This window comes from Scleropages formosus, chromosome 1, assembly GCF_900964775.1.
Source record: "Scleropages formosus chromosome 1, fSclFor1.1, whole genome shotgun sequence".
Lineage (NCBI taxonomy): Eukaryota > Metazoa > Chordata > Actinopteri > Osteoglossiformes > Osteoglossidae > Scleropages > Scleropages formosus.
In genome coordinates, this window is record NC_041806.1 from 3,535,294 (window position 1) to 3,547,665 (window position 12,372).

The 12,372-nt window shown below is 49.5% G+C and overlaps 1 protein-coding gene across 1 annotated transcript in view; it reads left to right on the forward strand.

The window, feature by feature from the left end:
- rnf213b (ring finger protein 213b) overlaps positions 1 to 11,659 on the forward strand; it is a 44,702-nt gene extending 33,043 nt beyond the window's left edge. The window contains exons 54-66 of the mRNA XM_029253952.1: positions 80 to 230; positions 1,928 to 2,093; positions 2,282 to 2,376; positions 2,545 to 2,793; positions 3,494 to 3,629; positions 4,448 to 4,531; positions 4,680 to 4,860; positions 6,145 to 6,346; positions 6,588 to 6,665; positions 7,106 to 7,303; positions 7,411 to 7,500; positions 9,381 to 9,559; positions 10,982 to 11,659. Of these exons, the coding sequence (XP_029109785.1) occupies positions 80 to 230; positions 1,928 to 2,093; positions 2,282 to 2,376; positions 2,545 to 2,793; positions 3,494 to 3,629; positions 4,448 to 4,531; positions 4,680 to 4,860; positions 6,145 to 6,346; positions 6,588 to 6,665; positions 7,106 to 7,303; positions 7,411 to 7,500; positions 9,381 to 9,559; positions 10,982 to 11,117 (1,945 nt within the window). The 3' untranslated portion in view covers positions 11,118 to 11,659. The remainder of the gene's footprint in view (positions 1 to 79; positions 231 to 1,927; positions 2,094 to 2,281; positions 2,377 to 2,544; positions 2,794 to 3,493; positions 3,630 to 4,447; positions 4,532 to 4,679; positions 4,861 to 6,144; positions 6,347 to 6,587; positions 6,666 to 7,105; positions 7,304 to 7,410; positions 7,501 to 9,380; positions 9,560 to 10,981) is intronic.
- The last annotated feature ends 713 nt before the right edge of the window (positions 11,660 to 12,372 follow it).

Consider the following 12,372-nt stretch of genomic DNA (forward strand, 5'->3'; position numbering starts at 1 on the left):
CAAAGAGTGGCTCCCGTGACTGTATAGCATAGAGCCTTTCTCTCGCTCTCTCTCTCTCTCTCTCTCTGCCACCATGCAGTGTCGAGGACAGGACCCGGACCGGCCACGTTTTGGGAGAGGCCAGCCGGAGGGCAGATGTCCCCGAGAGAAATATACCACTAGCTGCCTTCTGCACCCTGCGCCTCCTCACCCACCTGGCCATGATGTTAGGAGCCATGCGAGACCATGAGGTTAGGCCACGCGGAGCCCCAGAAACCAACCGTTGTGGTTAAAGGGCTCTACTTGTGATCACAGGGATGTAGATTCAAGCACTAGGCGGACCAGTAATGCTCCGTCAGTAACAATGTGTCTTCTTCGCTAACTGTGCAGTTGGACAAACAGTCAAACAGTACGAGTAAAAGCAGTCCTTCACTATGATTTGTGTGACTTCAGACAACCAGGACTTGCATCAGCCATCCCATTAACCTTATATTATTTTTTGAGCCAGGGGGTGCGGTGGCGCAGTGGGTTGGACCACAGTCCTGCTCTCCAGTGGGTCTAGGGTTCGAATCCCGCTTGGGGTGCCTTGCGGCGGACTGGCGTCCCGTCCTGGGTGTGTCCCCTCCCCCTCCGGCCTTACGCCCTGTGTTGCCGGGTAGGCTCCGGTTCCCCGTGACCCCGTATGGGACAAGCGGTTCTGCAAATGTGTGTGTGTGTGTATTTTTTGAGCCCCAACGTCTGGTCGTAACATCTAAGGACGACAGCTTAGTCCTCTGTACGATAACATTGGCCGGTTGTGCCGCCACAGACACCGTATTTCGTATTTCATATTGTTTGGGTATCCAGCAACCATTGCACAGTTTACAAAACTTAATCTAAATGCATTAATGAAAGTGAAATGAAAAGTGTGACAATGTAATGCTGTACTGTATTTTATTATTATTCTATATTAGTATTATTTTAACATGAACAATGTGTGAAATTAGTCAAAAAACATAGCAAGGCCCTATTATACAGTGTAGCATTCCTGCATACTGTTTATGTATCCTAATGGTTCATACTATATACAGGTGGTCCCCGATTTACGATGGTTTGACTTACGATTTTTTCAACTTTACAATAGTAAGCTGGCAATAGACATTCAGTAGAAACCGTACTTTGAAATTTGAATTTAGATTTTTTCCCGGGCAAGTGATACTCTCTCGTGATGGTGGGCAGCGACAGCGAACCGCATCTCCCAGTCTGTCACGCAGAGGTGTGTATTGGGTGTATTAAATGCGTTTTCGACTTACGATATTTCCGACTTCCGATGGGTTTCACGGACCGTAACCCCATCGTAAATCGGGGACCACCTGTAATAGGATTTTCGACCTGCGACAAAGTCGGGGTCATCAGCATGGCACTCCGCCGTATCACACACACACACACATCTTCAGAGCCGCTTGTCCCATATGGGGTCACGGGGAACCGGAGCCTACCCGGCAACACAGGGCGTAAGGCCGGAGGGGGAGGGGACACACCCAGGACGGGACGCCAGTCTGTCGCAAGGTACCCCAAGCGGGACTCGAACCCCAGACCCACCGGACAGCAGGACTGTGGTCCAACCCACTGCGCCCCGCCGTATCACCTGTATGTAATTTCAAGTGAAGTGATTTTTAAAAAAAAACCAAAATGTTATAATGGTGTTTTCTGGAAATATGCTGGAGCACCTGCCTTTTTAGGAGAACAGTTAGTGTTGTCTTTAGCAGTCAGTGACTAAAACAAATGCTGTCTTTATAAGAATTTAATTATTAAAGTTGCTCATGGAACTTGCTGAGTCACGCAAGCAGTTTAGCCCCTCCCTCAACCTGATGTTGGACTCGTGATCATCAGGCCTGCAGGTAACCTGGACGATACCGAAGTCACACTGCCTCATTTTCATAACCAAACTGGAGTCTCTCTTATTAAGGCGGTCAGTGCAATGATCCAGCCCAAGGTGAAGGATGTCCTTGAGTTCCTGTGGAGACACCTGGAGAAGGACATGGAGATACTCGGCCGCTCGCTGGGCCAGAACATGGACAACACAGCCATCGCTGTCCACTTCATTCTCCAGGCCTCCCTTCAGCTCACTGCAGGTTGTTGTGGTTCAATGCAAAATGAGATCAGTGAAACTTTTGATGAAAAACAGACACATTAATCCATCAGTGCCGCAGGTCAGGGTAACGGTTAGGGTTACAGTTACGGTTACATACCGATTTTCCTTCATTCTGCTGGTGTCCAGCTGTGCCGGTAACTTCCATTGACCTTTATCCTATCAATACAGCCTCCGGGCAGCAAGGGGCAGACCTGTCCTCCAGAAAGAGGCGGGAACAGTGGGAAAAGCTGGTGTGCGACTCCATCATCAATCCTGTATTTCAGGTGAGCGTTGACTGTCTCCACAGCAGGTTCACTGCAGGGTTTCACAGCCATTTTCCGTCCCGAATCCTGTCGAATTCCGAACTGCAGACGGGTTGGTTATTAAAGTCGCTTTTTTTTGGTTCGAAAAAGCCACCCAGGGCGTAATGCGCTTTCCCCCGTTCTTCTTAGGGACTGGACCACAAACTGAGGGAGGTTCAGGAGCAGATCAGCGGTGACAAAGAACTGAGCGGCAGCTCCCTGATGCGGCTGCTGTACGCCGATCCTGACCCCGTGCTGCAGCTCCCCTCCGACTGCCCCACCCACCACTCGTCCTTCTGGAGCATTCCGGTGACGCTGACCGTGGAGCGGTTCTCCCAGATCTTGGACCAGAACCAGGAGCAGGCCCCCATGCTGCTGCTCTCGCTCTTTGTCAAGAGGGTCAGTCCATGTTTGGGCAGATTGCTGCGCGTCTCCATCGCACCCAGTCCCATAATTATAAAAAGTGTTGCTCGGTGTGAAAGTGAAACTGCTCCAGTAAAGAAAAAATACACAGCTGGATAAATGAAGAAATGCTGCTGAAGGCAGCTGGTAGCGCAGTGGTTCTACCTGCTGCCTTCGAATCCCTTGGCTGTAGGTTCGAATCCTGCCTCCAGCTGCAGTACCCTTGAGCAAAGCCCTTGCCCTCAATTGCTCCAGTAAGGTTTCCCCCCTGTATAAATGGGTAAATTTATTTACGGGCAGCACAGTGACTTTGAGTAGCGCTGCTGTCTTGCAACACCTGGGTGGTGCAAGAGGACATGGGTTCGATCCCCACTCAGTCTGTGTGGAGTTTGCATGTTCTCCCTCTGGGTGCTCTGGTTTCCTCCCACAGTCTAAAGCCATGCTGTTCAGGTTCACCCAGAGTGTGTGAGTGACAGAGAGAGTGTGTTCCACTGATGAATGGATGAGTGACCCAGTGTAAGTCACCGTGGCGAAGAAGGTGTGTGGGCTCATAACACTGCATAGAGTTCACTGGAAGTTGCTTTGGAGAAAAGCGTCTGCTAAGTAAATAAATGTAATGCTTTACAACATTGTCAGCAGTTTTGGAGAAAAGCATCAGATAAATGAATAAATGTGTTTCTTACCTGTGCTGTTGCAGGCGAAATGTGTGAAGCAGCTTCGCCACCTGCCCGACCTGGTCGCCCTGCAGTCTGACTTGCTCAGGATGCTCCCCTTGGTAGTGGAACGCAGCTCGTCTCAGACTATCGGCCAGTTGCTGCAACAAATCCCAGCTGGTATATGGATGAGGGAAACCGTCGGCCTCCTTTTTGAAAATATCAGCATTTTAGTGTCATTTCTTTTATTTCCTTCACTTTGCCGTTTCCTAAAATCTGTGTTTGCTGCACAGCAACCGCACCCTGTTTTTACACTGCCGGCCAGTAGACGGCTTAAAAGCGCAGTCAGACCCAATAGGGATGCGGGGCTGCTTTCATTCAACTCGCTTCCACAATGTTTACAGCTCCTGTCTTGTGTTCCTCTGTGTCGATGCACCGTTGCAAGATGGGCAACGTTGTGCTTTTATGGGGCGAATCAGTCAACAATCAGGTGTTTGTGGAGGCAACATATATTTATCGTATTCACATGATGACAAACCACACACACACACACACACACACGTGCGCAAACACAGTGTCTACAACTGCTTGTCCCGAACGGGGTCACAGCGTATCGGAGCCTAACCTGGCAACACAGGGCGCAAGGCTGAAGGGGGAGGGGACACACCTCGGACGGGACGCCAATCCATCACAAGGTACCCCAAACAGGATTCGAACCCCAGACCCACCAGAGAGCAGGACCGGACCAAGCACCCCCCCAAACGCAGGATGACAAATCAGCCACTGCAAAGTTTAACCTTAAACAATAAGGCTTTAAATGAGCTAAAATGGGAAAACTGGAGCCCCACTTTCATGTTTCTAGATGGAGAACAGTGACACGTAGCCCACACGTGGAACAGCGCCTGGGGACGGCATCGCTCCCGGTATGATGAAGCTGTGCTGTTTTTCTTTTTCCACATTTTTTTATGTGACGTGTGTTTCTGTGTCGCCCCCTGTAGGCCAGCAGAAGAAAATGCTGCAGGCCAGGGTGCAGATCTTCATAGAGGTTTGGAACAAGCTGAGGATGGAGCTGGCCAGGAGCGGTGAGTGTTTTGTGTGTGTGTTCAGATCCAGCTCAGTTGCAGCAGTGTCACTGGACCTGTGTGCGTGGTACAGGTCACTCCACTTTCACCGTGTGTCTGTTTTGAAAGTTCCCGCGCTCACCGTGTGTGTTCTCCCTCGGGAAAACAGAGGAGATGGCCGTACCGAAGGCGCTCTGCGAGATCGAGCTGAGGACGGACGGCCCGAGTGAGTTCCTGTCCCTGAGTCGGCGCGGACCCGCTTCCTGCCTCGGCACGTTGCTCGATTTCCTGTCTGAGACCCACAACAGCCTGGTGCGGCAGTCCAGGAAGCAGCACCTGCAGGAGGACAGGTGTGTAGCCTTTGGGAATGGCGCCGCTTAAGTGGGAAGGTCGGGGTCCACATCTCATGACTTTGCCTAATAACAACCCAGAATACACTGCTTTGCTCAAAAGGAAAGTATTTATCCGGCGCCGTTTCACGTGTCGATAAATCCTCTGTTTTTACTGACCTCCTGTAATCTGTTTGTCGATAACGTTGTTCCTATTCGTTCAGCGTGTGTGTGGATCTGTTCAAATCCAGACGTGGAAACTGGATGTCAGTCAGTGCAGTGATTTAGCAGCAGGGGGCGTGGTGGTTACACTTTGGTGCCTTGCAGTTGAAGAGCCGGGTTTGAATCCCACATTGTGCTCTGATACCCTTGGTCAGGGCATTTATGCTGAATGACACAGTAAAAATTACCCAGATAGATAAATCAGTGTAAATATCTTGGTGTACAAACCTAAGTTTATTCTTTCACCTTTTTTCCAAAGCTACGCACAAAATTTTACTCATTTATACAGCTGTGTAATTTTTACCGGAGTAATGGAGGGTAAATACCTCGGTCCGATGTACTGCACCAGGGGTAGGGATTCAAACCTGTGAGCTGAGAGTCCAAAGGCAGCAGCACTAACCACTACACCACCTGCTGGCCTGTAGACAAACTTAACATTGTATGTTGCTTTGTAGAAAATAAGAGATACATTTATTCATGTAGCTGACGCTTTTACAGTGTTTTGGTACTTACTGTTATTTACCCATTTATACACTGGGGTAATTTTACTGGAGCAATTTTGGATAAATACCTTGCTCAAGGGTACTACAGCTGGAGGTGGGAATTGAACCTGCAACTTTTGTGTCCCATGGGAGCAGCTCTAACCACTGCACTACCGACTGCCCCATAATAATAATAATTATAATAATAATAATGATGTAAGTCACAGTGGAGGGTGGTGCAGCGGGTCTGGCTAAGTCCCGCTCTCTGGTGGGTCTGGGGTTCGAGTCCTGCTTGGGGTGCCTTGTGACAGACTGGTGTCTCGTCCTGGGTGCGTCCCCTCCCCGTCCAGCCCTGCGCCCTGTGTTGGCTGGTTGGACTCCGGTTTGCCGCAACCCCACTCGGGACAAGTGGTTTCAGACTCTGTGTGTGTGTGTTTGTGTGTGTGTGTGTGTGTGTGTGTGTGTGTGTTTCACAGTGGAGAAAAGTGTCAGCTAAGAAAACAGATTTCGGTGCGACTTGAGAGTGTCTTTGCAACAGCGCCCCCTGGGCTGCTGGGTCGGGAACTAATCCCATCCTGCGGTGCTTTGCCGCTCCCTGCAGTGACTACAGCATCCCTCTGGACTCGATCTCCAAGGCGCAGCTGGTGCTGTGCCACCCCGAGCGCGAACTGCTCCCCCTGCTGCTGGCGCACCGTCACTACACCCTGAGGAAGGGCAAGGAGACGGCGAGCAGCTTCAACCTGCAGGGCATCCAGGGCGAGCTGGTGCGCCGCTTCATCGCCGGCAAACCCCTCATCCGGGCGGTAGGCAGCCTCCGCGGCAGTGCGTGTGTGTGTGTGTGTGAGAGAGATTGCCCTGCGATGGACTGGCACCCTGTCCCCGGTGCACCCTGCCTCCCGCGCTGTGTTTCCGGGATAGGCTCTGGAGCACCGTGACCCTGCACTGGACAAGCAGGACAGGATCTCACTGATAATCTGTCAGTGGATGATTAGATTACAGCATCGTGTATCGGTTTCGATCAAATATGTGTTTCTTTGTCTCCAGGAAATGTCCAAATATGTCTTACGGCATCAGCAGGACTTCTCCGAGCTCCTGGCAGAGGTCAGGAACAAGATCCCACAGGTGCGTTCTGGGTGGACCCGTGTCCGGGGATCGGCTGCGTGTGTCTCCTTGTGTCCCCGAGAGGCTGTATTAGTGTGTGTGTCTGTGTTTCCGTCACCGGACGTGTCGGTCCTACTTGTTGTTTCTGTCTGTGACTCATTCTGACCGGGCTGGACCGTGGCGCGTTAGTTCTGATTCGCTGTGTTTTCGTGCGTGTGTGTGTGTTTATGTCTCTTTCAGTTTGACACTGACGCTGTGTGTCCACTTTCACTATACATGTCAACTCTGACTCTGTGTGTCCAGTCTGACGGCATCCAGTTTGATGGCGTGTGTCCAGTCTGTGACCGTGTGTCCGTTCTCATTATATATGTCCACTTTGACTCAGTGTGTCCAGTTTGATGGTGTGTGTCCAGCGTGTGACTGTATGTCCACAGTGACTCTCACTCTGTGTGTCCACATAGGAGCCCCTGAAGGGCTCGGTGAGCGGCGCGATGCGGACGGTGCTGTGCTCCTTCCCAGACGTGTGCGATGCCGTGTGCGCCCTGGAGGTGGCGCTTCGCTTCCTGGGCAAAGCAGGCGGGGACGCTCACGTCCAGCTGCTGTCCTACCTGAGGGACACGCTGAGGATGGAGCAGCACATCTCCGAGGCTGTGGCTAAGGTACTCCAACCCGACCCCCCGCTAAAGCAGGACTACGGGCTACACAGAGCTTGTTCCAGCGGCCGTATCAGTGTCCGTCCATAGAGTGACCCGTCTGTCCCCCCCAGGCCCTGGGCGAGTGCAACCTGGGAGAGAGCGCCTCCACCTGGCAGATGCTCACCTGCTGGAAGTCAGAGCTGCGGCTCAGAAACGGACAGGTGAGAGCCAGTAAAAAAAACGCTAGTCAATTTACGTCCGTTGAAATAAATAAAAGTGCCGTGATGCTCTTCGGACACCGTTCAAAAGACAGGCGTCAAAGCAGTTGTTTAATTTGACTCGTCTTTTTCACAATTTTACACTTTTTTCTGCGGTGGACATAAAACATAGCAGTCTTTGGAAGGCTCCCTCTGTACATGTTTCTCGCTCCGTGTGGGACAAAAACATCGTCACAAACCGCAGGGCTTTTTCAAACAGCGGTTAAGGAACCGTTACGAAATTCAGGCCCAGATTGGAGATGGTTTCAGTCGGCAGCATTGTGCTTACAGCCTCATAATCTGACGGTCCCCGGTTTGAATCCCTTCCCCCATTGTAGTACCCTTGATCTGATATAGAGCCTGTGCTGATACAGTAAAAATTACCCAGCTGTGGGTAAATACTCACTTTCTTTAAATTTATGTTAAACACATTCAGTACACACAGTTAATTACACTGTAAATACATAGTTTTACTGCAAGTTGTATGGGCGGCACAGTGAGCAGCGCTGCTCTTTCACATCGCCTGGGTGGTACACAAGAGGATGTGGGTTCGATCCCGCTCAGTCTCTCTGGTGTTTGCATGTTCTCCCTGTGTCTGTGTGGGTTTCCTCTGGGTGCTCTGGTTTCCTCCCACAGTCCAAAGGCATGCTGTTCAGGTTCACCCGTAGCGTGTGGGTGACAGAGAGAGAGAGAGTGTGTGTGTCTGTGTTCCACTGATGTATGGATGAGTGACTCATTGTAAGTAGTGTATCCAGCAGTGTAAGTCACCGCGGTGAATATGGTGCGTGGGCTGATAACACTACACAGAGTTCATTGGAAGTTGCTTGGAGAAAAGCATTTGATGAATAAATAAATGTAAAGACTGTGTGTGTGTGTGTGTGTGTGTGTGTGTGTGTGTGTGTGTGTGTGTGTGTGTGTGTGTGTGTGTGTAAAGTATTTAAGACTTCTCAGGGCTGTCGTAAATCAGTGAAATCTCACAGCAACCTGTGGCTCCTCAGCAGACATTCATTCTGAGGTCTCTACCCCCATCGGGTCATTAATGGAGACGACCCTTTGGCTGACCTTTGACCCCGTCACACTTTCCTTTTGAAGAACTGCTCCACCCCAACACCCACCTATTATCTTTTCAGCGGGACGTGCTCTGAAGTTATTGGCCTAACATTCATGCTTAAAACTTGCATTTTCTATGAAGTGACTTCTAGTTGTAAGCTACTTTTCACACTGATTTATCTATTTACTGCATATGGCAGGGTAATTTTACTGTATCAGTTCAGGGTAAGTACCTTGATGAAGGGAATTACAGCAGGAGGTGGGATTCGAACTCGGGTTCTTTGACTGGAAGATGCTAGTTGGCCATATAGATCATTCTGGAAGAGAAACTTTAAGATTTAAGCTTTAAGACTTACTGACGCCTTCTTCTCTGGAACGCCCAGAGTGTATTATTCTTGCATTTATCCTACATAAATGAATGCCTTATTTCCTCCTAAGCAACATACTATGTTAAGTTTGCTTACTGGCCATCGGGTGGTGTAGTGGTTAGTGCTGCTGCCTTTAGACTCCGAGGTCGCAGGTTTGAATCCCTCCCTGCGGAACGAGGACTTTAGTTCCATCCCCAAGAGATCTGAGCTTCCTCTAAATATTAGTGATGACAATGCTGCCAAGTGGATGGGGGATGTTCTCACACCCCAAAATGGGCTCTGAAAAGTGTGCTTGAAGAAAGCAGAAATGATGGCACTAATGCAGCAGTGAGTGTGAAAAGCCCACAGTGACGTGTAGACAAACCATCGTGCGTGTGAGTGAGAGAGAGGGGTGTGACCGGGGCCTGCTGCGCTTACTTCTTACAGGAGCCCTTTGAGCACCTCCCTGCGGAGTACCGGAAGAGGCTCTCCGAGGAGGAGCGCAGGGAGCTGAAGGCCTTCCTCGGCGCCACGGACAGGGACGCCTTCTGCCAGGAGCTGCACGAGATCCTGCTGCTGAAGACGAGCAATGCCCTTCGAGACCACAACTACCCGGGCCACTGGGAGTAAGTGATGGTCCGCAGCTGCTGGCCGGAGCCCCGCTGGAAGCTCGCAGGCGTTGGCGGAGACCTGAGGGGTTCGTCCGCCTGCGGGCTGCCAGCTGGGGGCCTTCGCACAAATGGCACAAACACGTGGCGGGGGGGAAGGTCCATTCTGGAGGGGAATGGTGTGTCAACATAGACTGGACGCTTCTGTTAGTCTAATCAGGCCCCAAGGGTACCCTAAGTACCCCTGGGGGGGGTGCCCCCCCCCAGGATTGGAATTGATACCTTTCATTGATTTTGACTAGTCAAATACTTTAATAAACAACAACATAAATGCAGTAAACTGCAATAAATAAATATAAGAAAATGACTATTATAAAAATCCTTTGAACTTACCTTTGAATGAATAGTGTGTAAGTTAGTGTGTGAGTGACAGAGAGAGTGTGTGTGTGTGTGTGTTCCACTGATGTATGGACGAGTGACCCAGTGTAAGCAGTGTATCTAGCAGTGTAAGTCACCGCGGTGAATAAGGTGTGTGAGCTGATAACGCTACATAGAGTTCATCGGAAATTGCTTTGGTAGAACAGAGGGTAACAGTAGTGCCTCGCAGCTCGTGGGCTGTGGGTTCGGATTTGGTTCGAATTTGGCTCGGTGTCTGTGGCGTTTGCGAGTTGGTGTGGGTTTCCTCTGGGTGCTCTGGTTTCCTCCCATAGTCCAAAGACATGTGTTTCAGGAGAACTGATGACTCTGAATTGCCCTTTGTGTGTGTGTGTGTGTGTGTGTGTGTGTTATATTGCTCTGCTGTTTAAATGGGTGAATGATTGCAGGGGGTTTTGTGCTGGATAATCAACAGTGTGAGTGTCCTTAAATAAAAGGGATGAGCTACGTACTAGTTAATAATAATGTAGCATTTGCTTTGGGTGAAAGCGTTAAATTAATAAAAGTAAACATCTCTGAAAGGGTCACTGTTAATAACCGAGAGAGAGCTCAGTTGTGAGTCACCTGTGGATCGTAGCTCAGCCCACAGAAGAAGCACTGCAGAGAACAGCATGTACGCCGATTCACGCTTACAGCGATGGGACTGGTGGTAGCGATTGGTTGCTTGTGTTTGGTGTTTGACCCCAAAATGTGCTGCTCATGCAAATGAGATTGCAGATGAGAGAGAATTAGTCAGTCGATCTGTTTCGCTCAACATATGCGGCCTGTTTCAGTGTGATGGCATCCTGAAAGTCTTAGAGGGGGGTCCGCGGTCTGAGCCGTCACGGTTCGCCATCTGTCAAGGGAGCGTCCTCCATCCCAGATGGCAGGGGTCACCTGTGGGGTCGACAGCTGGGAGCAGGAGAGGGAGCGGGTGGGAGGCGCGTGTCGCAGCACAAAGGATCTCTATGCTGGCTGCTGCTTCTTCTGAACCTGACTCCCCCACCCCACCCCCTCTGCCCCCAGCATTAGGTCCACCCTGGAGCACCATCTGGAGAAGAAGGGCTGTCCTGTCCTGCCGGGCCTGGACGACCTGTCGGTCGAGCTCACGCTGGACAAGGGGCCCGAGATCTGGAAACTTGCAGCGCGGTTCCAACAATGACGAGGAGTTTACACATGTGGGAGTAACACCTAAAGTCTCTCCCTACTATGCCCTCGCTCGGTTTTTCGTTAAACATACAGTGTATTACCTTGAATACAGGTTAAGATGATGATGTGAACATTTTTCCTCCTTAAGAAGGAGTCATTCATTTTTGTCCACTGCAGAGGACAAACACTTGAAAAATGTACCTCCCGAACTGTAGATGCTACAATTCTGAGTCCCAATGCACCTTACACAGGACATTCTGTGCCTTCGTGTAATATCAAATGTCGGGGGGGTGCGGATGCTTACGCAGCTGCCTTGAAATTGCAAAAATAAATACACTTTTGTTAAGGGCTATAATCACTTTCATACAGAGATTGCGTAACAGATTGGTTTACGAGTGCTTCACGTTCCTGCTTCACATTCTTTTTGTGACTGTTAATGCATTCCCATATATTCCCATAGAAAAATCATCACCAAAGGATAATTTCCTGCAAAAACAACTAGCAAAACACGCTTGTTAATACGGAAGGATGCCATACACTGCAAAGCAGAAGTAGAGCGAGTTAATGTCTAATTAACAGTGTATAAATGTATTTAAAATATGAATGCAATACACTGTCAGGTGAAAGAATATAAATTAAAAAATTGCTTTTGTAGTTAATGGTTTGACTGCTCTTCTTTCACTTGCTCGGGGGGAGAATGTGTGGGGTGTTGCCATTCAGTATCATGCAATCAAATATCAGTCATGGTTATTAAGCTTCAATTTTAAACTGGAATGGATTTTAATGTATTTTTAAGTTTACAGTCAATCCTTTTTCTGTGGTCCTGTAACAAACTGTAAATGTTTCGAGAAAAACTAATTTCCTCTGGTTGCTCTGCGCTACTGAATAGCTCTGGAGCTACTTTTTGCTCCTGAATAAATGGAATATTGCAGTATTGATACTGTACCTCTGCAGTGCCACAGCAATAGTACTGCATGATTGTAGAAACTGCCGTTGGATCCTGGAGAAAATTCTGGATCGCAGCTGCTAAATAATCAGGACTGTGTATAAAATAGATAAGGGTATGCCAGTCTGCAAAAAAAGAACATGAAGTGACACTTCAGCATTCATTCAAATGTACTTTCTATGTAAATGAGCAGTAGAGTGAGTGGACGGCCTGGTGACGTCATTTAGGATTAATAGTTCCAAGTGGTGTGCACGAGAGTACTTTTGAATATGTGCGAAGATGTGCGATTACTCGTTGCCGAAACGCACGTGGAATAAACTGG